This window comes from Haplochromis burtoni, unplaced genomic scaffold (assembly GCF_018398535.1).
Source record: "Haplochromis burtoni strain Fernald_Lab_line unplaced genomic scaffold, NCSU_Asbu1 Contig_797, whole genome shotgun sequence".
Classification (NCBI taxonomy): Eukaryota; Metazoa; Chordata; class Actinopteri; order Cichliformes; family Cichlidae; genus Haplochromis; species Haplochromis burtoni.
Window position 1 is genome coordinate 2,141 of NW_024583158.1, and position 24,988 is coordinate 27,128.

The following is a 24,988-nucleotide window of genomic DNA, read 5'->3' on the forward strand; positions in this document are numbered from 1 at the left end:
CCATTCAAGTCCATTTACAGTATTTATTTTCATGTTTCAATGTCTCCTTGATTTAGTACTGGTTGCTCATTGCCTTTTTTAAGTTATGTCTTTATTTGGGTTTTGATATGCTACTGTTTGGTTGTCCTCAGCTGTGTTAATGACATGCACCCATGTCTTGTTCCTCAGGGGTGTCTAATTCCCTCTTAACCCATTTTTCTGTCCAATGCCATATTTTATTGCCATTTCTTTTGCATTTCCACATTTTTTTTGTTTTTTCTTTGTTCTTTTTTAAACTTTTAAAGTTCAAATAAAGTTTAGTTTGATTTTGAAACAAAATCTTGGTATACAAAGGGTAACTTAGCCCGAAGTTCAACTTTAGCTTCTCAACACAATACACTGACATTTTGAACAAGAAGTACTAGCTGCGAATTCTCCAAAATCTCTTTGTACAAAAGTAAAATAGTATAAGAAAGAATCTGTCCTATTGGTTATCATGATGTGAATGTCCATTATAAAGCCTCAGACACAGAGGTTTGACCCCACTCAGTGAAATCAACGAGGATGGTCCCTGAGACTGCTTTGGACGCTAGCAGAATTATTTTGGAGTTGTATGTACATTACTGTTTAAGGCACTTACACTGGGTGTGTTGACCCTGGGTGATGTCCAAAACCTTCAGGACACCGGCCCTTGAGGTTTGGAGCTGGACAGCCCTGGTTTAAGGTACTTACACTGACAAGTATAATCCACCTCCAGGTACTTGTAGGTGCCAACACAGGGGTCTCCAAATACAGAGTTGCTCGCTGAGATAGTACAGCTGTTTTTCCCATTACAGCTTTGAATGCAGATAGAAAGTGAGTCAGCAAAGGGTTTAACACACTGCACATTGTGTAGCCTGGTAAAAGAAGAAAAAGTAAAACTAAACAAAGGCAGTCAATCTGTACCTTTTAGCTGCAACACTGGTGCTCGTCTGACTTGAGCACTGGACATCTTGGAGCTGAGAGGCCGGACGTCCAGCAGAGCATGTGGTTTTGTCACGGCGTCCATAATTAGCTCCGTGGATGACTAAAACCTGTCCTTTTTCTGAGGAAGAGATCATAGCATTAAACAATAACCATGTTTACATTTCAATAAATGAAATTCAACAAAGTTACAAAAAAGAAAACCTCACCACACTGAAGGTTTGCCTCAGATCCTTCACATGTTGCACTCGGGACTGAGAGAAAAACACAAAACACATTAGAAAGTGTAATAATTCATGTGCAGACTGATTATTAGTTCATGATTTAATTCGTAACTTGAACTCTTTTGCAACCTTTTCCTTCTGTTTCATCTTTTCTGCATCCTGCAATCTGTCTTTGAATAATATATATGAAACGTAGTATGATTTTATTATTTTTGTTTTCCTCTGTCCATTTTAATTTTTACTGTCATTTTATGTTTTGCACCTCACATGTTCCCCTGTTTCCTTTTTGTTCATGTTTTACCTTTTTAAAATTAATTTCAGTTTTATTTAAATATTGCCAAATCAGCAGTCACTTCAAGGCATTTCATACCCTTAAAGACCCTACAAAAATAAAGAGAAAACTAGTTTATTTTGGAGAACCTCCTTAAAAACAAAGGTGTATTTAGGCCAACACAATAAACAGATGTTTTGGATTAAGTCCTAGCTGCGAATGCTCCACATTATATTGATGTTTGTTCGTTTTTTAAAGAAAACGACAATAAAAAGAGGATGTTCTGTAAAATGTCATGATTCAGTGGCTAAATGTCCATTATTAAGCCTCAGTCACAGAGATTTGACTAGCGACAGAAAAGTCGATCAGCTGATCATTGATCAGTTTCACGTTTGAAGTAGCAGCAGGAGAGGGAGGGAGAGAGAAGAGGCACTCGCTCCTTATATCGGTTGTTAAGCTTAACGCGCGAATGCTTTACAAACATTCAGAGATGAACTTACACACTTGCTTTACTTCTCTCTGGGATCACTTCCTCAGAGATGAAATGCTGGTTTGGTAGCGAGGCTCCAAATACACACAGCCGCTCTATCATGTGAGCACACTGCTCCGACGTGCTACGGTTATGAGCCGAGTTACGCCGTGTCGCAAGTTTTGTGAGTTGCTTTTTTGATATTTAATGGATCGGATTACATTTTTATTTCTCTCCGATATCCAGTGATTTACGTCAGCATCGGACCGATACCCATACGTAATATCGATACCGATACGTAATATCGGATCGGTCCATCTCTACTTTAAAGTAAACTTTTCTTTAATATCTTGAAGTTCAAGTTTTGCTGCCTTCCTCTCTGCTTTTTCTCCACACTCTTATAACCTTCCCTTACTCTGTTCTCCATTAATTTCTCCATTCAAGTCCATTTACAGTATTTATTTTCATGTTTCAATGTCTCCTTGATTTAGTACTGGTTGCTCATTGCCTTTTTTAAGTTATGTCTTTATTTGGGTTTTGATATGCTACTGTTTGGTTGTCCTCAGCTGTGTTAATGACATGCACCCATGTCTTGTTCCTCAGGGGTGTCTAATTCCCTCTTAACCCATTTTTCTGTCCAATGCCATATTTTATTGCCATTTCTTTTGCATTTCCACATTTTTTTTGTTTTTTCTTTGTTCTTCTTTTAAACTTTTAAAGTTCAAATAAAGTTTAGTTTGATTTTGAAACAAAATCTTGGTATACAAAGGGTAACTTAGCCCGAAGTTCAACTTTAGCTTCTCAACACAATACACTGACATTTTGAACAAGAAGTACTAGCTGCGAATTCTCCAAAATCTCTTTGTACAAAAGTAAAATAGTATAAGAAAGAATCTGTCCTATTGGTTATCATGATGTGAATGTCCATTATAAAGCCTCAGACACAGAGGTTTGACCCCACTCAGTGAAATCAACGAGGATGGTCCCTGAGACTGCTTTGGACGCTAGCAGAATTATTTTGGAGTTGTATGTACATTACTGTTTAAGGCACTTACACTGGGTGTGTTGACCCTGGGTGATGTCCAAAACCTTCAGGACACCGGCCCTTGAGGTTTGGAGCTGGACAGCCCTGGTTTAAGGTACTTACACTGACAAGTATAATCCACCTCCAGGTACTTGTAGGTGCCAACACAGGGGTCTCCAAATACAGAGTTGCTCGCTGAGATAGTACAGCTGTTTTTCCCATTACAGCTTTGAATGCAGATAGAAAGTGAGTCAGCAAAGGGTTTAACACACTGCACATTGTGTAGCCTGGTAAAAGAAGAAAAAGTAAAACTAAACAAAGGCAGTCAATCTGTACCTTTTAGCTGCAACACTGGTGCTCGTCTGACTTGAGCACTGGACATCTTGGAGCTGAGAGGCCGGACGTCCAGCAGAGCATGTGGTTTTGTCACGGCGTCCATAATTAGCTCCGTGGATGACTAAAACCTGTCCTTTTTCTGAGGAAGAGATCATAGCATTAAACAATAACCATGTTTACATTTCAATAAATGAAATTCAACAAAGTTACAAAAAAGAAAACCTCACCACACTGAAGGTTTGCCTCAGATCCTTCACATGTTGCACTCGGGACTGAGAGAAAAACACAAAACACATTAGAAAGTGTAATAATTCATGTGCAGACTGATTATTAGTTCATGATTTAATTCGTAACTTGAACTCTTTTGCAACCTTTTCCTTCTGTTTCATCTTTTCTGCATCCTGCAATCTGTCTTTGAATAATATATATGAAACGTAGTATGATTTTATTATTTTTGTTTTCCTCTGTCCATTTTAATTTTTACTGTCATTTTATGTTTTGCACCTCACATGTTCCCCTGTTTCCTTTTTGTTCATGTTTTACCTTTTTAAAATTAATTTCAGTTTTATTTAAATATTGCCAAATCAGCAGTCACTTCAAGGCATTTCATACCCTTAAAGACCCTACAAAAATAAAGAGAAAACTAGTTTATTTTGGAGAACCTCCTTAAAAACAAAGGTGTATTTAGGCCAACACAATAAACAGATGTTTTGGATTAAGTCCTAGCTGCGAATGCTCCACATTATATTGATGTTTGTTCGTTTTTTAAAGAAAACGACAATAAAAAGAGGATGTTCTGTAAAATGTCATGATTCAGTGGCTAAATGTCCATTATTAAGCCTCAGTCACAGAGATTTGACTAGCGACAGAAAAGTCGATCAGCTGATCATTGATCAGTTTCACGTTTGAAGTAGCAGCAGGAGAGGGAGGGAGAGAGAAGAGGCACTCGCTCCTTATATCGGTTGTTAAGCTTAACGCGCGAATGCTTTACAAACATTCAGAGATGAACTTACACACTTGCTTTACTTCTCTCTGGGATCACTTCCTCAGAGATGAAATGCTGGTTTGGTAGCGAGGCTCCAAATACACACAGCCGCTCTATCATGTGAGCACACTGCTCCGACGTGCTACGGTTATGAGCCGAGTTACGCCGTGTCGCAAGTTTTGTGAGGTGCTTTTTTGATATTTAATGGATCGGATTACATTTTTATTTCTCTCCGATATCCAGTGATTTACGTCAGCATCGGACCGATACGTAATATCGATACCGATACGTAATATCGGATCGGTCCATCTCTACTTTAAAGTAAACTTTTCTTTAATATCTTGAAGTTCAAGTTTTGCTGCCTTCCTCTCTGCTTTTTCTCCACACTCTTATAACCTTCCCTTACTCTGTTCTCCATTAATTTCTCCATTCAAGTCCATTTACAGTATTTATTTTCATGTTTCAATGTCTCCTTGATTTAGTACTGGTTGCTCATTGCCTTTTTTAAGTTATGTCTTTATTTGGGTTTTGATATGCTACTGTTTGGTTGTCCTCAGCTGTGTTAATGACATGCACCCATGTCTTGTTCCTCAGGGGTGTCTAATTCCCTCTTAACCCATTTTTCTGTCCAATGCCATATTTTATTGCCATTTCTTTTGCATTTCCACATTTTTTTTGTTTTTTCTTTGTTCTTCTTTAAACTTTTAAAGTTCAAATAAAGTTTAGTTTGATTTTGAAACAAAATCTTGGTATACAAAGGGTAACTTAGCCCGAAGTTCAACTTTAGCTTCTCAACACAATACACTGACATTTTGAACAAGAAGTACTAGCTGCGAATTCTCCAAAATCTCTTTGTACAAAAGTAAAATAGTATAAGAAAGAATCTGTCCTATTGGTTATCATGATGTGAATGTCCATTATAAAGCCTCAGACACAGAGGTTTGACCCCACTCAGTGAAATCAACGAGGATGGTCCCTGAGACTGCTTTGGACGCTAGCAGAATTATTTTGGAGTTGTATGTACATTACTGTTTAAGGCACTTACACTGGGTGTGTTGACCCTGGGTGATGTCCAAAACCTTCAGGACACCGGCCCTTGAGGTTTGGAGCTGGACAGCCCTGGTTTAAGGTACTTACACTGACAAGTATAATCCACCTCCAGGTACTTGTAGGTGCCAACACAGGGGTCTCCAAATACAGAGTTGCTCGCTGAGATAGTACAGCTGTTTTTCCCATTACAGCTTTGAATGCAGATAGAAAGTGAGTCAGCAAAGGGTTTAACACACTGCACATTGTGTAGCCTGGTAAAAGAAGAAAAAGTAAAACTAAACAAAGGCAGTCAATCTGTACCTTTTAGCTGCAACACTGGTGCTCGTCTGACTTGAGCACTGGACATCTTGGAGCTGAGAGGCCGGACGTCCAGCAGAGCATGTGGTTTTGTCACGGCGTCCATAATTAGCTCCGTGGATGACTAAAACCTGTCCTTTTTCTGAGGAAGAGATCATAGCATTAAACAATAACCATGTTTACATTTCAATAAATGAAATTCAACAAAGTTACAAAAAAGAAAACCTCACCACACTGAAGGTTTGCCTCAGATCCTTCACATGTTGCACTCGGGACTGAGAGAAAAACACAAAACACATTAGAAAGTGTAATAATTCATGTGCAGACTGATTATTAGTTCATGATTTAATTCGTAACTTGAACTCTTTTGCAACCTTTTCCTTCTGTTTCATCTTTTCTGCATCCTGCAATCTGTCTTTGAATAATATATATGAAACGTAGTATGATTTTATTATTTTTGTTTTCCTCTGTCCATTTTAATTTTTACTGTCATTTTATGTTTTGCATCTCACATGTTCCCCAGTTTCCTTTTGGTTCATGTTTTACCTTTTTAAAATTAATTTCAGTTTTATTTAAATATTGCCAAATCAGCAGTCACTTCAAGGCATTTCATACCCTTAAAGACCCTACAAAAATAAAGAGAAAACTAGTTTATTTTGGAGAACCTCCTTAAAAACAAAGGTGTATTTAGGCCAACACAATAAACAGATGTTTTGGATTAAGTCCTAGCTGCGAATGCTCCACATTATATTGATGTTTGTTCATTTTTTAAAGAAAACGACAATAAAAAGAGGATGTTCTGTAAAATGTCATGATTCAGTGGCTAAATGTCCATTATTAAGCCTCAGTCACAGAGGTTTGACTAGCGACAGAAAAGGCGATCAGTTGATCATTAATCAGTTTCACGTTTGAAGTAGCAGCAGGAGAGGGAGGGAGAGAGAAGAGGCACTCGCTCCTTATATCGGTTGTTAAGCTTAACGCGCGAATGCTTTACAAACATTCAGAGATGAACTTACACACTTGCTTTACTTCTCTCTGGGATCACTTCCTCAGAGATGAAATGCTGGTTTGGTAGCGAGGCTCCAAATACACACAGCCGCTCTATCACGTGAGCACACTGCTCCAACGTGCTCCGACGTTATGAGCCGAGTTACGCCGTGTCGCAAGTTTTGTGAGGTGCTTTTTTGATATTTAATGGATCGGATTACATTTTTATTTCTCTCCGATATCCAGTAATTTAGGTCAGTATCGGACCGATACCGATACGTAATATCGATACCGATACGTAATATCAGATACCGATACGTAATATCGGATCGGTCCATCTCTACTTTAAAGTAAACTTTTCTTTAATATCTTGAAGTTCAAGTTTTGCTGCCTTCCTCTCTGCTTTTTCTCCACACTCTTATAACCTTCCCTTACTCTGTTCTCCATTAATTTCTCCATTCAAGTCCATTTACAGTATTTATTTTCATGTTTCAATGTCTCCTTGATTTAGTACTGGTTGCTCATTGCCTTTTTTAGTTATGTCTTTATTTGGGTTTTGATATGCTACTGTTTGGTTGTCCTCAGCTGTGTTAATTACATGCACCCATGTCTTGTTGCTCAGGGGTGTCTAATTCCCACTTAACCCTCTGTTTGCAAATTAAAACTACTAATTAAAAAAAAAAAACTTGTGCCGGTTTAGCTCAGTGGGTGAGCAGGCAACCGTATGTCGTATGGCTGGAGAGCAGTATGCCCAGGTTTGCATCTCTTCTCCTTTCTCATCCTGCTTTCACGTCTATCAACACCGTCTCTATCCACTAAAGGAAAAAAAAAACCCGACTTTTTTGTGAATCTTCAAATCAGCTATTGAATTTCATCTTTTTTAAAATTGTTTCATGTCCTGTAATCGGTATTTGAGTCTTTGAATCCATGTTTAAAATCTATTTTTCTGTCCAATGCCATATTTTTATTGCCATTTTTTTTTTTGGATTTCCACATTTTTTGTTTCTTGTTTGTTCTTCTTTAAACTTTTAAAGTTCAAATAAAGTTTAGTTTGATTTTGCAGCACTACCTTGGTATACAAGGGTAACTAAGCCCGAAGTTCAACTTCAGCTTGTCAACACAATACACTGATATTTTGAACAAGAAGTACTAGCTGCAAATTCTCCAAACTCTCTTTGTACAAAAGTAAAATAGTATAAGAAAGAATCTGTCCTATTGGTTATCATGATGTGAATGTCCATTATAAAGCCTCAGACACAGAGGTTTGACCCCACTCAGTGAAATCAACGAGGATGGTCCCTGAGACTGCTTTGGACGCTAGCAGAATTATTTTGGAGTTGTATGTACATTACTGTTTAAGGCACTTACACTGGGTGTGTTGACCCTGGGTGATGTCCAAAACCTTCAGGACACCGGCCCTTGAGGTTTGGAGCTGGACAGCCCTGGTTTAAGGTACTTACACTGACAAGTATAATCCACCTCCAGGTACTTGTAGGTGCCAACACAGGGGTCTCCAAATACAGAGTTGCTCGCTGAGATAGTACAGCTGTTTTTCCCATTACAGCTTTGAATGCAGATAGAAAGTGAGTCAGCAAAGGGTTTAACACACTGCACATTGTGTAGCCTGGTAAAAGAAGAAAAAGTAAAACTAAACAAAGGCAGTCAATCTGTACCTTTTAGCTGCAACACTGGTGCTCGTCTGACTTGAGCACTGGACATCTTGGAGCTGAGAGGCCGGACGTCCAGCAGAGCATGTGGTTTTGTCACGGCGTCCATAATTAGCTCCGTGGATGACTAAAACCTGTCCTTTTTCTGAGGAAGAGATCATAGCATTAAACAATAACCATGTTTACATTTCAATAAATGAAATTCAACAAAGTTACAAAAAAGAAAACCTCACCACACTGAAGGTTTGCCTCAGATCCTTCACATGTTGCACTCGGGACTGAGAGAAAAACACAAAACACATTAGAAAGTGTAATAATTCATGTGCAGACTGATTATTAGTTCATGATTTAATTCGTAACTTGAACTCTTTTGCAACCTTTTCCTTCTGTTTCATCTTTTCTGCATCCTGCAATCTGTCTTTGAATAAAATAAAAACGTACTATGATTTTTTATACTTGTTTTCCTCTGTAATAAGGTACTTACACTGACAAGTATAATCCACCTCCAGGTACTTGGAGGTGCCAAAACAGGGGTTTCCAAACACAGAGTTGCTCGCTGAGATATTACAGCTGTTTTTCCCATTACAGCTTTGAATGGAGATAAAAAGTGAGTCAGCAGAAGTTTGACATACTGCATATCTGGGAGAAAATTAAAAGTTGAAAAAAGACAGTAACCATCTGTACCTTGCAGCTATTACTTCAATGCTCTCTGGACTTGAGCACTGGACATCTCTGAGCCTACAGTGAGGTTGTAAGTTAGAGCACGTGGTTTGGTCATGGCGTCCATAATCAGCTCTGTGAATGACTAAAATCTGCCCTTTCCCTGAGGACGAGATCACAGCGTTAAACTATAAACAAGTTTGCATTTCAATGAAATGTTTTCAATAAGTTACAAAAAAGAAAACCTCACCACACTGAAGGTTTGCCTCAGATTCTTCACATGTTACAGTCTGGACTGAGAGAAAAGCGTAAATCACATTCATTAAATCACAAACTTTAAAAATTAATGTGGAGAAAAATAGCTAAAATAGACAGAGACATTTCTCTTTCTAATCATTCTTCCATACATGGTAATTAAACTCATTCTCCGAATACTCCCCGGGGGATTTACACTTTCTTGACTCTTCTTCTGTCACTTGTTACTAGGCAAGCTCAAATGCAGTTAGAAGCTAAATGAATTCCTGGCCTTCGGCCTGGCCTATGTTTAAATCATATATGTCTGTAAGCGTGAATGCTGTTTTAACCTTCCATTGGTCCAAGTCACTTACATAATAGATCGGCTGGGACATCGCGCCCACCGAAGCTTAAGACCTTAAATAAACCGAACATCAACTCTTTTAATGAGCGCAACATAAAATGTGTGTATACAATGATTATAGCTGCACCTGTAATAAAAAGGTTAATATGATGCCAGTAGCTTTAATAAACATTTTAATGCAATATTAATGATGAAGGCTACATTGTAGCAGTAAAATAATTTCTTTATTCTCACACTAAATATTATTTCATGATCACAGATTTAATTTGTAAGTTTTGCAACGTTTTCCTTCTTGGTTTGGATTTGATTTTGTGTTTTCCACCTCACATTTTTAAATTTTTGATTGTTCACCTTCTAGCTTTTAAAAGTGGAATAAAGTTGAGTTTGATTCTGGAGCACAATCTTGAAATCCAAAAATTAAATCGAAATGTGTATTTATGCACTAAGTGAAATCAAAAAGAATGGTCCTTTGGTCACTAGCATGTGTACGTTACTGTTTAAGGTACAGAGGTTTGACTCCACTGGATGAAATTAAAGTTGATAGTTCTTGTGAATATATTGTTTGCTAGCATTTTTTTGGAGTTGTATGTGCACTACTGTTTGAGGTACTTACACTGACAAGTATAATCCACCTCCAGATACTTGTAGGTGCCCACACAGGGGTCTCCAAACACAGAGTTGCTCGCTGAGATAGTACAGCTGTTCTTCCCATTACAGCTTTGAATGCAGATAAAAAGTGAGTCAGCAGATGTTTAACATACTGCACATTGTGTAATCTGGAAAAAAAAGTAAAACTAAACAAAGACAGCCAATCTGTACCTTTCAGCTACAACATTGGTGCTCGTCTGACTTGAGCACTGGACAACTTGGAGCTGAGAGGCCGGACGTCCAGCAGAGCATGTGGTTTTGTCACGGCGTCCATAATTAGCTCCGTGGATGACTAAAACCTGCCCTTCACCTGAGGGAGACATTAAACTATAACCATGTTTGCATTTCAAACAAATTAATTCAAAAATAAAAAGACAAACCAACAAAAAATAACCCTCACCACACTGCAGGTTTGCCTGAAATCCTTCGCATGTTACACTCTGGACTAAAAGAAGAGACATAAATTGTTTAATTTTCAGCAATTTTTTGAATTTTTCTGACAAAAAAGAAGTGACATAACACTTACAAATGTGATTTTAAGAGTTCAGTGCTAACAGTGGAGCTCAATGGCACAGACTAACTTTGATATCGAATCAGTATTTATTAGTAGATTAAATTTATTATTTTTTTGTTACAGAGGTGATGAACAAAACAAAACAAAACAAAACAAAACAAAACAAAACAAAAAAAGAAATTTTAACCTTAAAAGTTGAAGCCAGTGCTAAAATCCTAAAACCTGCAGTTCCCTGAACATCCACCGGAGTCTCCCGCAGTGAGTCACTGCCATAATAAAAGGTCCACCTTTACATGGCAGCAGAAGTAAAACTGTTTTGGTCTCTATTACTGTTTATTTAAATAACAATTTTTTAAAACAATTATATGTGTGAGGTTAATTTTTTTTTTAACAGACCAGTTTAAACGCTTAATGAAAGCATAAATTTTCCATTATTATGGGCGTTGCCTTTTTGGCTGATTGGTTCAATGGGACAGGCGACCCCTAGTAGGAGGAGTTTAAGTAACTCTGGGTCTTGTTTCCAAGTGAGGGAAAAGGGGAGAAGTAGTTGACACAGGGATTAATGCAGTGTCTACAGTTGTGTGAACTCTGCTGGTATGGGCTCAAATTTTGGTCAGTAATATTTTGTACTTGTAAATCAAATGTGTACTTGTGAACTGGGTTTTGTAACCTTGTGAACCAAAATATGTGAAAATTTTTATGTTTGTGTATCTATAGATGAGAATTTGTGTAAATTTGTGTGTGTAAAAAAGATTTGTGTTTGTAAAACTCTGCACTCAACTTCCCTGGCTGTATGTGTGTTTGAACTTACGAGCACAAATTTGGACCCAACGTCTGAGCATCTCTGCTTAGACTCAAGCAACATGGACTTCTTTTGCTGGCTTAAGGCACTTCTATATTAGCTCCACTTTTCTAACCCAGGAGGTCTGTACATCTTTCATATACAGAGTATGCTTTTCTTACCGTGGCTCAAGCGGCAGATCTGGCTGTCACAGGGGGGCTTTCTTTGTGGGGACACGGTGGTCTCAGCTCTGGTATAGCCTGAAATTTAAAATAATGAGTCTTTGCTGTATTAATAAGTGCTGTATTGCTAATTTTATAGTCACAATTTAATAGTTTAGTTGTTCCTGCCTTTTTAAAGCAAATAAATATCCAAATAAACAATCCACCTATTTACTTACACAATAGTAAATAAATGTTATATATAGTAACTGAAAACCCAAAGTGCTTTACAGTAGAAAAGCGCTTTTGGTTTCTAGTATGTTTTTGCAACACCGCAATACATCTGCCGTTTTCAGTTCATCCTTTCGTGTCTGTGAGTCCTGCATTTGGGTCCTACATCCTGCCTGCCACACAGCGTATGACATGAGCATAATAACCATCTTGTGTTAACTGTCATTTACTGTCAGTTATTTGTATGGCACATTTCACAGAATACAAGTTGACACCCAATCACATCATTTGGTTGTAATTAAAAAACATTAAAGACGTGAATCTGATGACAGATTCACGTCTTAAATCAGGACAGGTTCCATGAGCTGCAAATCGTTATCAGTATTAGTACTTGGTATCAGAATCCAGAATCCAGCGACAAAGGAGGTAAGGCCTGCTGTTGATTCAGGAAACACGCCCACATTTATTGGTGATAGTCACAGTTAACACAGGCAGCTTCCTGCGCAATTTCACGTAACAGCTTGATGCTTGTGTTTACACTCAGGGTTTCTTACATGGTTTAGAATTAACAGACAGGATGTAAATAAAAGGTCCCATGTAATCAGAGTGAAAGCACAAGTTCAGCAAATCTATTAGATCGGATCAAGGTGGCAATATAAAGTTAAAAACTGGCACATTAGGATAAAAGTGACTGAAACGTGTATTTACCTGAACTCATGAGTAAACATGTTACTCCCAGAACTGAAAATCAGAAAAGAAAAAAATATTATTATTGAGTTTGAATGATTTAAAATCCAACCTAAAAGTTGTTACAAGTAACTTGTAAATAATTAATAACCCATTTAATTAGATTTGAAAAGTTTGAAGTCTTTTATAAAGGAAGATTAGAAAGCACCTCATCTCAAGTACCTCTTAAAGATAAAAAGCTTAAGAAGAGTGACACTTAATCTTTCCCTCTGACTTTATGAAAAACTCTATATTTAAATAATCAGTCTGTTGTACTCACAGAACATCCTGCTGAGTCCAGAGAGCATGATGTTAGTGAAGAGCTGAGCAGATAAAACAGGGAACCTGTGTATTTCTACTGCTTGGCTAAGAAATATTATGTGCATGCAAGACAAACACACAATGCAAAAATGAAAATATTTGCTTTATCAGACGTCACAAATATTTTTTTAAAAAGTAATAATTGAAAGATTACATGTAACCATACTAAAATATGAACCATAAAAAACAAAAACTATAAAAACGTGAAGGAAAAGTAATAATCTAAGGCGCTTGGAAAGAAAAGCGACTGGATTTGTTTGAGTCGAGAAGAAACTCAAGAAACTCAAACAAGTCGAGTCGTTTTTCTTTCCAAGCTCCTTAGATTTCTGTGGCTTAGCTGACTGAAAACTTACACTGGCAAAAATGTATAGGTTGCTGTTAGTACTCTCATTGTGGTATTTTGGATGAACTTGAAAGCACTTCGGGTAGGTTTTCCAAAAACAATTTAATGCTTTTAACAGATGTATCAACTTGTTTTTCAACATCACTCCAAGACGCAAAGTTTTTTATTTTAGCAGTAATGTGTATATGAAAGAAGTCAGCTCTACATATTTCTCACTGGAAGCCGAAGTTAGGGCATCCATAGTCACTTTCATGTGTTTAACCCATGCCTGTAGTTGAACTAATCTTATAATCTAAAATAATTGTTTTATCAGACCATTAATATGATTTTTTTTTTACTGTTTTCTACAGATATTACCAAAGGGAAGCGACATATAAATAATGTAGCTGCTGTTTCTGATAAACACTAAATCCTGACACAAACTTTACAAATAAACCTCATATGCTAATAATCACATAGCTAATTTACAACAGTAACAGTTTTGAGAATTTTTAAGTAAAATTAGATTAGTTTTAAATGTAAATATTATTAAGGAATATGATTCAATGATCAGTTTTATGACACACAAAATGCAGTTTCAACTATATTTTTAAATTCACGCACTATAATTATTGCATTTATACACAACATCTACTATTATACACAAATTATAGTAGAAAATTATTTATTCTGTTTATGCTGTGATACGAACAAAGAAGTTAAGCGTTACCTTGTTAGAACGATCCAGCAAAGCTGCACAGCCAGTATCTGGGACACGCAGCGTTTATGAGTACCTTTTTGGGAGTGTTCACATCATCCGCCAACTGCAAGTTAGGAATCTGTTATTATAATAAAAAGAAACTAAATATTGAATTACACATTGACATACCCGGATGCAACTAAGTAAATATTAGTTAAGAAAACAAGGGTGTTAACTAGTAAATAGTTTAACTGTAGCATGCATTAATGTAATAACGTGGTTAGCCTACTCAATGTAAATTACACACGAACAACATTAAGCTACTCACGCAGAGAAGAAAAGCTGCTGCTGCCATCATCATCCATCATCGATTGTGCTACACTGGCAGGGCTAGGGGCCAGGACTCTCCTCTTCGGGTTCTTGGGGGATGTTGCTAACTCCGGTACCGATAACAAGCACCACACCTGTAGTAGGTTTGGTGCATTTCTTGGCTTTAAATTATACCCGCTATGGTAAATGGTAAATGGCCTGTATTTATATAGCGCTTTACTAGTCCCTAAGGACCCCAAAGCGCTTTACATATCCAGTCATCCACCCATTCACACACACATTCACACACTGGTGATGGCAAGCTACATTGTAGCCACAGCCACCCTGGGGCGCACTGACAGAGGCAAGGCTGCTGGACACTGGCGCCACCGGGCCCTCTGACCACCACCAGTAGGCAACGGGTGAAGTGTCTTGCCCAAGGACACAACGACCGAGACTGTCGAACCGGCAACCTTCCGATTACAAGGCAAACTCCCAACTCTTGAGCCACGATCGCGACGCTATGCGTCGCCAGGTGTTTTATCAGATTCGAGGTGTTACCTCCTTTGCACAGTATCACATTAAAGCACTTGTTGCAGGCTGCTGAGTTTGCATCTGTGAAGTACATGCAGTACATGCAGCTGTGAAGTACAGCCAGACTTTTGACCGCTTGGACTTGGGCATTTTTAATCTGTAGCTCTGCTCTAAAAGAACATACGCACCTGGGCCTGCCTACTATCCTTGGAAACGTAAAATGATTAGCTAGAATCTGAAGTGTATGACATCTCAGGAAAAAAAAAAGAACCGAAATAAAGCACCGAAATGTGCGCTGCTTTTCGGTCTGGTTACTACTGTTTATGTCAGAACCGGTGCCATTATGGCATTATGGATAAGATCTTGGAGAAGAAGAACGGGAATTGACACCTGGTGACCAGTGACGGACATTAGACAAAACTGTAAAACTGGATGCAGTTTGTTCGCACTAACCAAAACAACTACCATGATTACTAATGCGGCTATCCCACTGGCGTCAGCTAAAGGCCTGCCAAGGTCGAAGCTGACTGGAACAACAAAAATTCTCCTATGAAAACAGGACTGTTGTCAGATCTCGTTGTCCCTCCTTCAAGGCCTCCTGGGTCCACTGAAGACTGTGAACCTTTGCTTAACTGGGCGTGGTGACGCTTTCTCTCAGCTGAACACGGGATAAACACACACACGCACGCACGCATGTCACCTGGGTAGGCTGGAAGACTGTTTACTTAGCCTGGCAGGGCGAAGGACACTCTACACACCCGCATACACATACACTGATACGCCTTCGATGCCTTCCATTTTTACATTGTCAGTTACAAACCTGTTAGCATCCAATTTAGAACCGAATACATTACAATAGCACAGGGAGCCCATTTTGAGTACCAATGTAGCAGACGTATACAAAGCAAATAGTTCAATTGCAGAGAAAATGACACAAACCCTAATCAACAATCACAGTTTGTCATGTTAAAAGAGACAATGTGGAGGTGGAGGTGACAGACATAAATAAGCGACTTGAGTGGCTAATAACTACATTAGAGAGGCAGTACAGGTTTAGCTAATGGATCGAGTAAAAGGGGAGAGGTTGAGAGAGTCTGGACATGCAGAGAAGAGCGATGAGGGTTAGACTGGGGGTAGGATATTGTGGCAAGAGAAAAGACACAGAGGCCCTGGGAGGTTTATGGATGTAGTGAGAAAGGACATGCAGGAGTCACAATGAAAGATACAGAAAACAGACAGATGGAAAAGACGATCAGTTGATGATCCCTGGAGGACAAAACCACCAGCTTCTTGTGGGAGGCAGGCCACCCTACGGAACAGATCCCTGTCTAGCAGTAGTGCATCCTGACAGTAGTTTTTCATCCTGACATGACCATTTCCTATGCACACTCTATTCAAATGTCCAGAACCACATGGTTGGTGAAATAGTGGTGAAGTGTGACGCTTGCACAGAATTTTACAAGCAAAAGGCCCGTCTGCATTTTTCTGTTGAGCAAAACAAAAGCTGTTTTGCTCAAAAGAAAACAACTGTCCCTTTCTTTAACAGAATCAAGCACTTTCGGGTGTATTTGGGTATCGTCCACTTCTGAATGTTCAGTTTCAGACAAACACCTGGTTACTTGTTCCAGGGGGTTTCTCACACTCCTCACATGTTTATTGATTTGTTGCAGGTAGTTTTCAAATAGGAAACAGGAAATGCCATTTAAGGAACAGTTCAAGTGGCTGGCATCCTCATGGAGATGAATTACTCCATGTACACTGTTTATAGGAAAGGTCTTGTCAGGTCACCACAGCACATAACAAAAAGTTTGACGATAAGCATTTCAAATCCACTCATCTGACTCTAGCATTATCGACATGGATACAGTCAAGGACAAGAAATGTTTGCATCTTTTAGGGGACAACAGTTTTCAATACCACAGGACCTGTGTATAGCAAAAAACGACATAGTTCAGTGGCTTTCCACCTATATCGTGTAAAACCCTCATTTGTTGAGCAAATTCATTTGGCATCTTCCCTCTTCCTGCAATTACTTAATGAGAAATTAATTTTTTTTGCCTCATAGATAAACAACAACGACTTTTGGGTCACGAGTTAAGTAAATAAACAGGTGCCTAACTATTCCCAAGATGAAACTTTATTAATCCCCCGGGTGGGTTCCTCTGGGAAATTCAGTTTCCAGTAGCACAGCACCGACAGAAGTTGCATGTTACAGATACAATAAGGGGAATGAGAGTAAGCATAAACCATACCATATATACACATATATAAATACAGAACATATAATATGGATAAATAGGATTAAACATTTGAGTGAGTATATTGCACAGTGATTATTGCACAATTGAATATAAGAAACAAATATTGAGTGTAAATAAGCACTACAGCTCAGTTGTTCACGCCCTCCCTTGACCCGTTTTCCCCTCCCTGTCCCCTCCAGTGAGGAGTTAAACAGCCTGATGGCGTGTGGGACAAAGGAATTTTTAAGTCTGTTGGTTTTTGACTTTGGGAGAAGCGACCTGTCGCTTAATAGGCTCGTCTGATTGTTTATGACTGTGTGCAGAGGATGCCCAGCATTGTCCATAATGTCCAGCAGTTTCTTTAATGTCCTTTTCTCTGCCACTGTCACCAGAGTGTCCAGCTTAATGCCGACCACAGAGCCTGTGGTTATTATGTGCATATAATCTAAGACAAATGAGCTAACACAAAGAATTCCAGGGGCTGATACCAGTTTCTTGGTTACTGTACTCCACTATGAAAAACCTTCAGCTATTCGAGAAGTGCATCCCTGTTCCCTTAAAACTATTCTTCCATCAACACGATCACCTCTGATTGATTATCTTTCACAACTCTTATATGGAGTATGTGTCATGGTTGGCTGTGTGGCAGGCGAGCAAGCAGGAGTGGTGGACCCAAAATGCAGAACTCAGACACGGAAGTGAAACTTAAAGCACAGCTTTATTGCTGGGAAAAACCTCGTACTAACTAAACTCACCAAAAGCCAAACAAACTGAACAGAGGAACCGAGGACTGAAACACTGGAAAAGAAATACTAAACTGGAGCAGGAGACGCAGGAGACGCAGGAGACGCAGGACACGCAGGAGACGCAGGAGACGCAGGAGACGCAACACTCGCAACACTAGCAACTAGCACAGCTAGTGTGTGTTCTGGTACGACGCAACAGGGAACACAGGAAAACACAGGGCTTATATACACAGGGGAGTAATCAGGGAATGGAAAACAGGAGGGAGACACAGCTGGGAGGGTTTGGGCTAACGAGACACACTGAGATGAGGCACAACCTTTCACGATAAAACGGGAAACAAGAAACAGACACAGACTTGACACTGAACTGAACTTACACTAAACGAGAGACACAACTTAAGAACTAATCCCTCACAAAGAATAACTGAAACATAGAATACTAATAAACAAGGCATGACAAAAGGATCAGAATACAAACTATAATACAAAGGAATAAAAGAACTGAAAATGCTGGGTCAAAATGACCCAGGACTGTGACAGTATGACCTTTAAAACATTTCAGATGGCGCGTCACAAATCAGAGTATTAATATTGACAGTGTAAGTCTGGCCTTTATAAACCATACCATTGTCTTTGCGATTCTTTGAGATGTTTGTATTTCGTCTTTTAAATACTCCCCAAGAGGACTTTGCTTACTTTGCCCGTTAAACAGGTGCACAGTCATCATCATTTTCAATGCCCTTTGTTCACCATCACTGTCAGAATTGCAGCCAAGGAGTTAATCCAGTTCTCTCTGGCATTTCCACCTCTGTCTAACTCTCAAAGTCATCTGTAAACACAGGCGTTAATCCAGATTAGTTCCGTTTTACTGTTTATTTGACTGAGGGTTGTACAAGTGGAAAGACGATGAGATCATTACACGTACATTGTTAGGTGGTTTAGCTCCTAAAAGGGAAGGACACCTCATTCAATGTCCAAACTGTAGAGTACACACCATCTGACAAAGACAAAACTGACTTAGAAAAACCCAGCTTTACAATACTCAGTATTCCATCACACAGCAGTGGTGTTTACCATAAAGAGCAGACATGTTCTCTTGAACAAGTGACATTGAACTATGGACTACAGTTGTATGACATACAAAACAGCCAACCTATAGGCACACAACACCTCATGAGCTGGCTGATAAGCTTTTCAATTACAAAACAAGACTGACAGTTCATAATCTGTTGTAGAGCTGTCAAGGAAAGAAGGATGAGTTCACAATTCACATTAAAATGTCAAAGATACCTTATAGCACCTGAGCGATAGAAAAAAAAAATGGGCTAAAGACCTTAAAGTTTTCATCCTCCACTGACAACCTTGTTTCTGAAGAGATATTATGTGTCTACAAACTAATCTAACCTAGAGCAGGGGTGTCAAATGTATAATTTTATATCTCAGTTATTAATGGCTAGTCAGTACATGGACCCGTTAAAGAAAAAACTGGAAAATATAAAATAACAACCCCCCCACTCCCCCCCCCCCCAAAAAACCCCCTCATGTATTGAATAAATCACTTGGATAAACAGTTAAGTCTAATTGTTGAATGTGTCATTGTGGTTTCTTAAATTTGTAAGTCTTGGTTCAACACGGTAGGATCAAAGCCATTCCTTTGATCCTGACCACCTCATCCACCAGTGACTTTAAGCTTCCTGCTTTTATGATCCTTTTGGTGAGCAGGAGATCACACCACACCACACACACACACACACACCACCCACCCACACACACACACACACACATCACACACAGTAGGTTGTCTTTGTAACCAAGAGGGGTCATTGAGGGGAGGTGCTTTGCTGTGATGTGTATGTAACAGTTTGTCAATAAATAGCTGAGGGGAAGCTGCTCTTTGAAGGATTTGAGCTTCAAGAGCTGGTTCTTGACCAAAACTTCCCTCGTTAGCGAGTGAAAAACCGGTTGAATATGTGCTGTTATGTCTTGTGTTCTTCATGATGAATAAGTCTCTAAACTAGCGGGGCTTGTGGAAACACAGACCCAACACACAGCATTCTGTATAAGCATACAAAAATGTAGTAGAACATACAGTAAATACATTTTTTCTATTTCAAAATAAGTCGGCTAAGGATATTTCTTGCTTGCCTTTTGTCTTTCAATGAGACGGTGCAGGTATGCTGTGGGAAAGCTGTGTTGTTAAAATTAAAACAACTGTGACAAATGTAACAAATTGGTGGAGGGAAAGGAAATAGGGGTCACTCAGTGGCTGTATTAAAGTAAAAAATCTAAATCTGTCGTTAAAAACAGACAGTGGGTACAAACAGAAGGACAATGTAACGATCTTTTGCATTTAATGCATTGGTGAACTGTATGCCCAGATCTTGCTTTTTTGCACCATCTGGTGGTGAACCATGGACAGTACAGTTGTTTGCAGTTTAGGTCTCCACCCGACTCCTCTTTTGCTAGTCCACATGGTATCTGCATGCTGCAGCTCTGGCTTAGCTCCACACATGGAGAAAGTAATGTTCAAAATTAAATAAATTGAACAAATAAGTAAGAAAGCAGATAGAGAAGATGATAGTAAGGCCATAAAGGCCCGTTTTGCCCCTCCTGGATGGCAGCTCAGGTTTGTGTACTTTAAATGTTTTATTTTCTTCTTTCTTACTTTCTGATTGATTGACACAAGGTATGTGTGATGTGATTTTTTTTTATTGTCTTCTTCCGTAAGCATCTCTCACAGGTTGTCGAGACTAAACCCTGTTCAGTCCACATAGGGCAGTCCTTCGAAGGCCGGGTTGGCCGAAAATGAGTGGCTGTGAATTTGGATGGTCTAGGCTTCAGATGTGCATTACCAGTGGAGTTTAATAAACTCAACCGTCTGCTCATTTCTCCCTAAAATATAACAGGACAGAATAAGGACAGGACAGAATAAATTCTCTACCATCTCACACTTCTGTTTAATCAGTTTTCTGTTTGAGGTTTATTCAGCTGCGTGAAAACTATAAAGGTAGGACAGCTTGACTTATTTGTTTAATTTATTTATTGTGGATAGAAGTAATTATGCCACAATAATAAGGGAACATTCAAATCTATTAATCTCTGCCAAACCGATTTACTTAGGAGCAAATAAAACACTGAGAAAAAACAAATTCTCGCCTGAAAATATGTAAAAAGTTTATTTTGTGACCCAGAAAGCTTAGTAAAAAAGAGAGAGATGTGAGTCACTGCCATAATAAAAGGTCCACCTTTACATGGCAGCAGAAGTAAAACTGTTTTGGTCTCTATTACTGTTTATTTAAATAACAATTTTTTAAAACAATTATATGTGTGAGGTTAATTTTTTTTTTAACAGACCAGTTTAAACGCTTAATGAAAGCATAAATTTTCCATTATTATGGGCGTTGCCTTTTTGGCTGATTGGTTCAATGGGACAGGCGACCCCTAGTAGGAGGAGTTTAAGTAACTCTGGGTCTTGTTTCCAAGTGAGGGAAAAGGGGAGAAGTAGTTGACACAGGGATTAATGCAGTGTCTACAGTTGTGTGAACTCTGCTGGTATGGGCTCAAATTTTGGTCAGTAATATTTTGTACTTGTAAATCAAATGTGTACTTGTGAACTGGGTTTTGTAACCTTGTGAACCAAAATATGTGAAAATTTTTATGTTTGTGTATCTATAGATGAGAATTTGTGTAATTTGTGTGTGTAAAAAAGATTTGTGTTTGTAAAACTCTGCACTCAACTTCCCTGGCTGTATGTGTGTTTGAACTTACGAGCACAAATTTGGACCCAACGTCTGAGCATCTCTGCTTAGACTCAAGCAACATGGACTTCTTTTGCTGGCTTAAGGCACTTCTATATTAGCTCCACTTTTCTAACCCAGGAGGTCTGTACATCTTTCATATACAGAGTATGCTTTTCTTACCGTGGCTCAAGCGGCAGATCTGGCTGTCACAGGGGGGCTTTCTTTGTGGGGACACGGTGGTCTCAGCTCTGGTATAGCCTGAAATTTAAAATAATGAGTCTTTGCTGTATTAATAAGTGCTGTATTGCTAATTTTATAGTCACAATTTAATAGTTTAGTTGTTCCTGCCTTTTTAAAGCAAATAAATATCCAAATAAACAATCCACCTATTTACTTACACAATAGTAAATAAATGTTATATATAGTAACTGAAAACCCAAAGTGCTTTACAGTAGAAAAGCGCTTTTGGTTTCTAGTATGTTTTTGCAACACCGCAATACATCTGCCGTTTTCAGTTCATCCTTTCGTGTCTGTGAGTCCTGCATTTGGGTCCTACATCCTGCCTGCCACACAGCGTATGACATGAGCATAATAACCATCTTGTGTTAACTGTCATTTACTGTCAGTTATTTGTATGGCACATTTCACAGAATACAAGTTGACACCCAATCACATCATTTGGTTGTAATTAAAAAACATTAAAGACGTGAATCTGATGACAGATTCACGTCTTAAATCAGGACAGGATCCATGAGCTGCAAATCGTTATCAGTATTAGTACTTGGTATCAGAATCCAGAATCCAGCGACAAAGGAGGTAAGGCCTGCTGTTGATTCAGGAAACACGCCCACATTTATTGGTGATAGTCACAGTTAACACAGGCAGCTTCCTGCGCAATTTCACGTAACAGCTTGATGCTTGTGTTTACACTCAGGGTTTCTTACATGGTTTAGAATTAACAGACAGGATGTAAATAAAAGGTCCCATGTAATCAGAGTGAAAGCACAAGTTCAGCAAATCTATTAGATCGGATCAAGGTGGCAATATAAAGTTAAAAACTGGCACATTAGGATAAAAGTGACTGAAACGTGTATTTACCTGAACTCATGAGTAAACATGTTACTCCCAGAACTGAAAATCAGAAAAGAAAAAAATATTATTATTGAGTTTGAATGATTTAAAATCCAACCTAAAAGTTGTTACAAGTAACTTGTAAATAATTAATAACCCATTTAATTAGATTTGAAAAGTTTGAAGTCTTTTATAAAGGAAGATTAGAAAGCACCTCATCTCAAGTACCTCTTAAAGATAAAAAGCTTAAGAAGAGTGACACTTAATCTTTCCCTCTGACTTTATGAAAAACTCTATATTTAAATAATCAGTCTGTTGTACTCACAGAACATCCTGCTGAGTCCAGAGAGCATGATGTTAGTGAAGAGCTGAGCAGATAAAACAGGGAACCTGTGTATTTCTACTGCTTGGCTAAGAAATATTATGTGCATGCAAGACAAACACACAATGCAAAAATGAAAATATTTGCTTTATCAGACGTCACAAATATTTTTTTAAAAAGTAATAATTGAAAGATTACATGTAACCATACTAAAATATGAACCATAAAAAACAAAAACTATAAAAACGTGAAGGAAAAGTAATAATCTAAGGCGCTTGGAAAGAAAAGCGACTGGATTTGTTTGAGTCGAGAAGAAACTCAAGAAACTCAAACAAGTCGAGTCGTTTTTCTTTCCAAGCTCCTTAGATTTCTGTGGCTTAGCTGACTGAAAACTTACACTGGCAAAAATGTATAGGTTGCTGTTAGTACTCTCATTGTGGTATTTTGGATGAACTTGAAAGCACTTCGGGTAGGTTTTCCAAAAACAATTTAATGCTTTTAACAGATGTATCAACTTGTTTTTCAACATCACTCCAAGACGCAAAGTTTTTTATTTTAGCAGTAATGTGTATATGAAAGAAGTCAGCTCTACATATTTCTCACTGGAAGCCGAAGTTAGGGCATCCATAGTCACTTTCATGTGTTTAACCCATGCCTGTAGTTGAACTAATCTTATAATCTAAAATAATTGTTTTATCAGACCATTAATATGATTTTTTTTTTACTGTTTTCTACAGATATTACCAAAGGGAAGCGACATATAAATAATGTAGCTGCTGTTTCTGATAAACACTAAATCCTGACACAAACTTTACAAATAAACCTCATATGCTAATAATCACATAGCTAATTTACAACAGTAACAGTTTTGAGAATTTTTAAGTAAAATTAGATTAGTTTTAAATGTAAATATTATTAAGGAATATGATTCAATGATCAGTTTTATGACACACAAAATGCAGTTTCAACTATATTTTTAAATTCACGCACTATAATTATTGCATTTATACACAACATCTACTATTATACACAAATTATAGTAGAAAATTATTTATTCTGTTTATGCTGTGATACGAACAAAGAAGTTAAGCGTTACCTTGTTAGAACGATCCAGCAAAGCTGCACAGCCAGTATCTGGGACACGCAGCGTTTATGAGTACCTTTTTGGGAGTGTTCACATCATCCGCCAACTGCAAGTTAGGAATCTGTTATTATAATAAAAAGAAACTAAATATTGAATTACACATTGACATACCCGGATGCAACTAAGTAAATATTAGTTAAGAAAACAAGGGTGTTAACTAGTAAATAGTTTAACTGTAGCATGCATTAATGTAATAACGTGGTTAGCCTACTCAACGTAAATTACACACGAACAACATTAAGCTACTCACGCAGAGAAGAACGGCTGCTGCTGCCATCATCATCCATCATCATTTCTGCTACACTGGCAGGGCTAGGGGCCAGGACTCTCCTCTTCGGGTTTTTGGGGGATGTTGCTAACTCCGGGTCCGATAACAGGCACCACACCTGTAGTAGGTTTGGTGCATTTCTTGGCTTTAAATTATCCCGCTATGGTAAATGGTAAATGGCCTGTATTTATATAGCGCTTTACTAGTCCCTAAGGACCCCAAAGCGCTTTACATATCCAGTCATCCACCCATTCACACACACATTCACACACTGGTGATGGCAAGCTACATTGTAGCCACAGCCACCCTGGGGCGCACTGACAGAGGCAGGCTGCGGACACTGGCGCCACCGGGCCCTCTGACCACCACCAGTAGGCAACGGGTGAAGTGTCTTGCCCAAGGACACAACGACCGAGACTGTCGAACCGGCAACCTTCCGATTACAAGGCAACTCCCAACTCTTGAGCCACGATCGCGACGCTATGCGTCGCCAGGTGTTTTATCAGATTCGAGGTGTTACCTCCTTTGCACAGTATCACATTAAAGCACTTGTTGCAGGCTGCTGAGTTTGCATCTTTTGCTATGCTGTGAAGTACAGCCAGACTTTTGACCGCTTCGCCTTGGGCATTTTTAATCTGTAGCTCTGCTCTAAAAGAACGTACGTACCTGGCCCCGCCTACTATCCTTGGGAAACGTAAAA

At 38.6% G+C, this 24,988-nt stretch overlaps 1 protein-coding gene and 1 long non-coding RNA gene across 2 annotated transcripts; both read right to left on the bottom strand.

The window, feature by feature from the left end:
* Positions 1 to 322: 322 nt before the first annotated feature.
* On the bottom strand, positions 323 to 13,987 carry LOC102305687. The gene is made up of 22 exons (XM_042215691.1): positions 13,945 to 13,987; positions 12,852 to 12,894; positions 12,554 to 12,586; positions 11,636 to 11,713; positions 10,559 to 10,603; positions 10,330 to 10,468; positions 10,124 to 10,227; positions 9,163 to 9,207; positions 8,937 to 9,075; positions 8,737 to 8,840; positions 8,486 to 8,530; positions 8,259 to 8,397; positions 8,046 to 8,149; positions 5,829 to 5,873; positions 5,602 to 5,740; positions 5,389 to 5,492; positions 3,494 to 3,538; positions 3,267 to 3,405; positions 3,054 to 3,157; positions 1,152 to 1,196; positions 925 to 1,063; positions 323 to 815 (listed from the first exon to the last, which is right to left on the bottom strand). The coding sequence occupies exons 2-22, from the start codon at positions 12,877 to 12,879 to the stop codon at positions 656 to 658; spliced, it is 1,923 nt and encodes a 640-aa protein (XP_042071625.1). The 5' UTR covers positions 12,880 to 12,894; positions 13,945 to 13,987; the 3' UTR covers positions 323 to 655.
* Positions 13,988 to 20,990: 7,003 nt separating this feature from the next.
* Positions 20,991 to 24,080, bottom strand: LOC121812763. Its single transcript, XR_006053302.1, has 4 exons — positions 23,973 to 24,080; positions 22,880 to 22,965; positions 22,582 to 22,614; positions 20,991 to 21,741 (listed from the first exon to the last, which is right to left on the bottom strand). It is a non-coding gene; the product is annotated as an uncharacterized LOC121812763 (long non-coding RNA).
* Between the last annotated feature and the right edge of the window lie 908 nt (positions 24,081 to 24,988).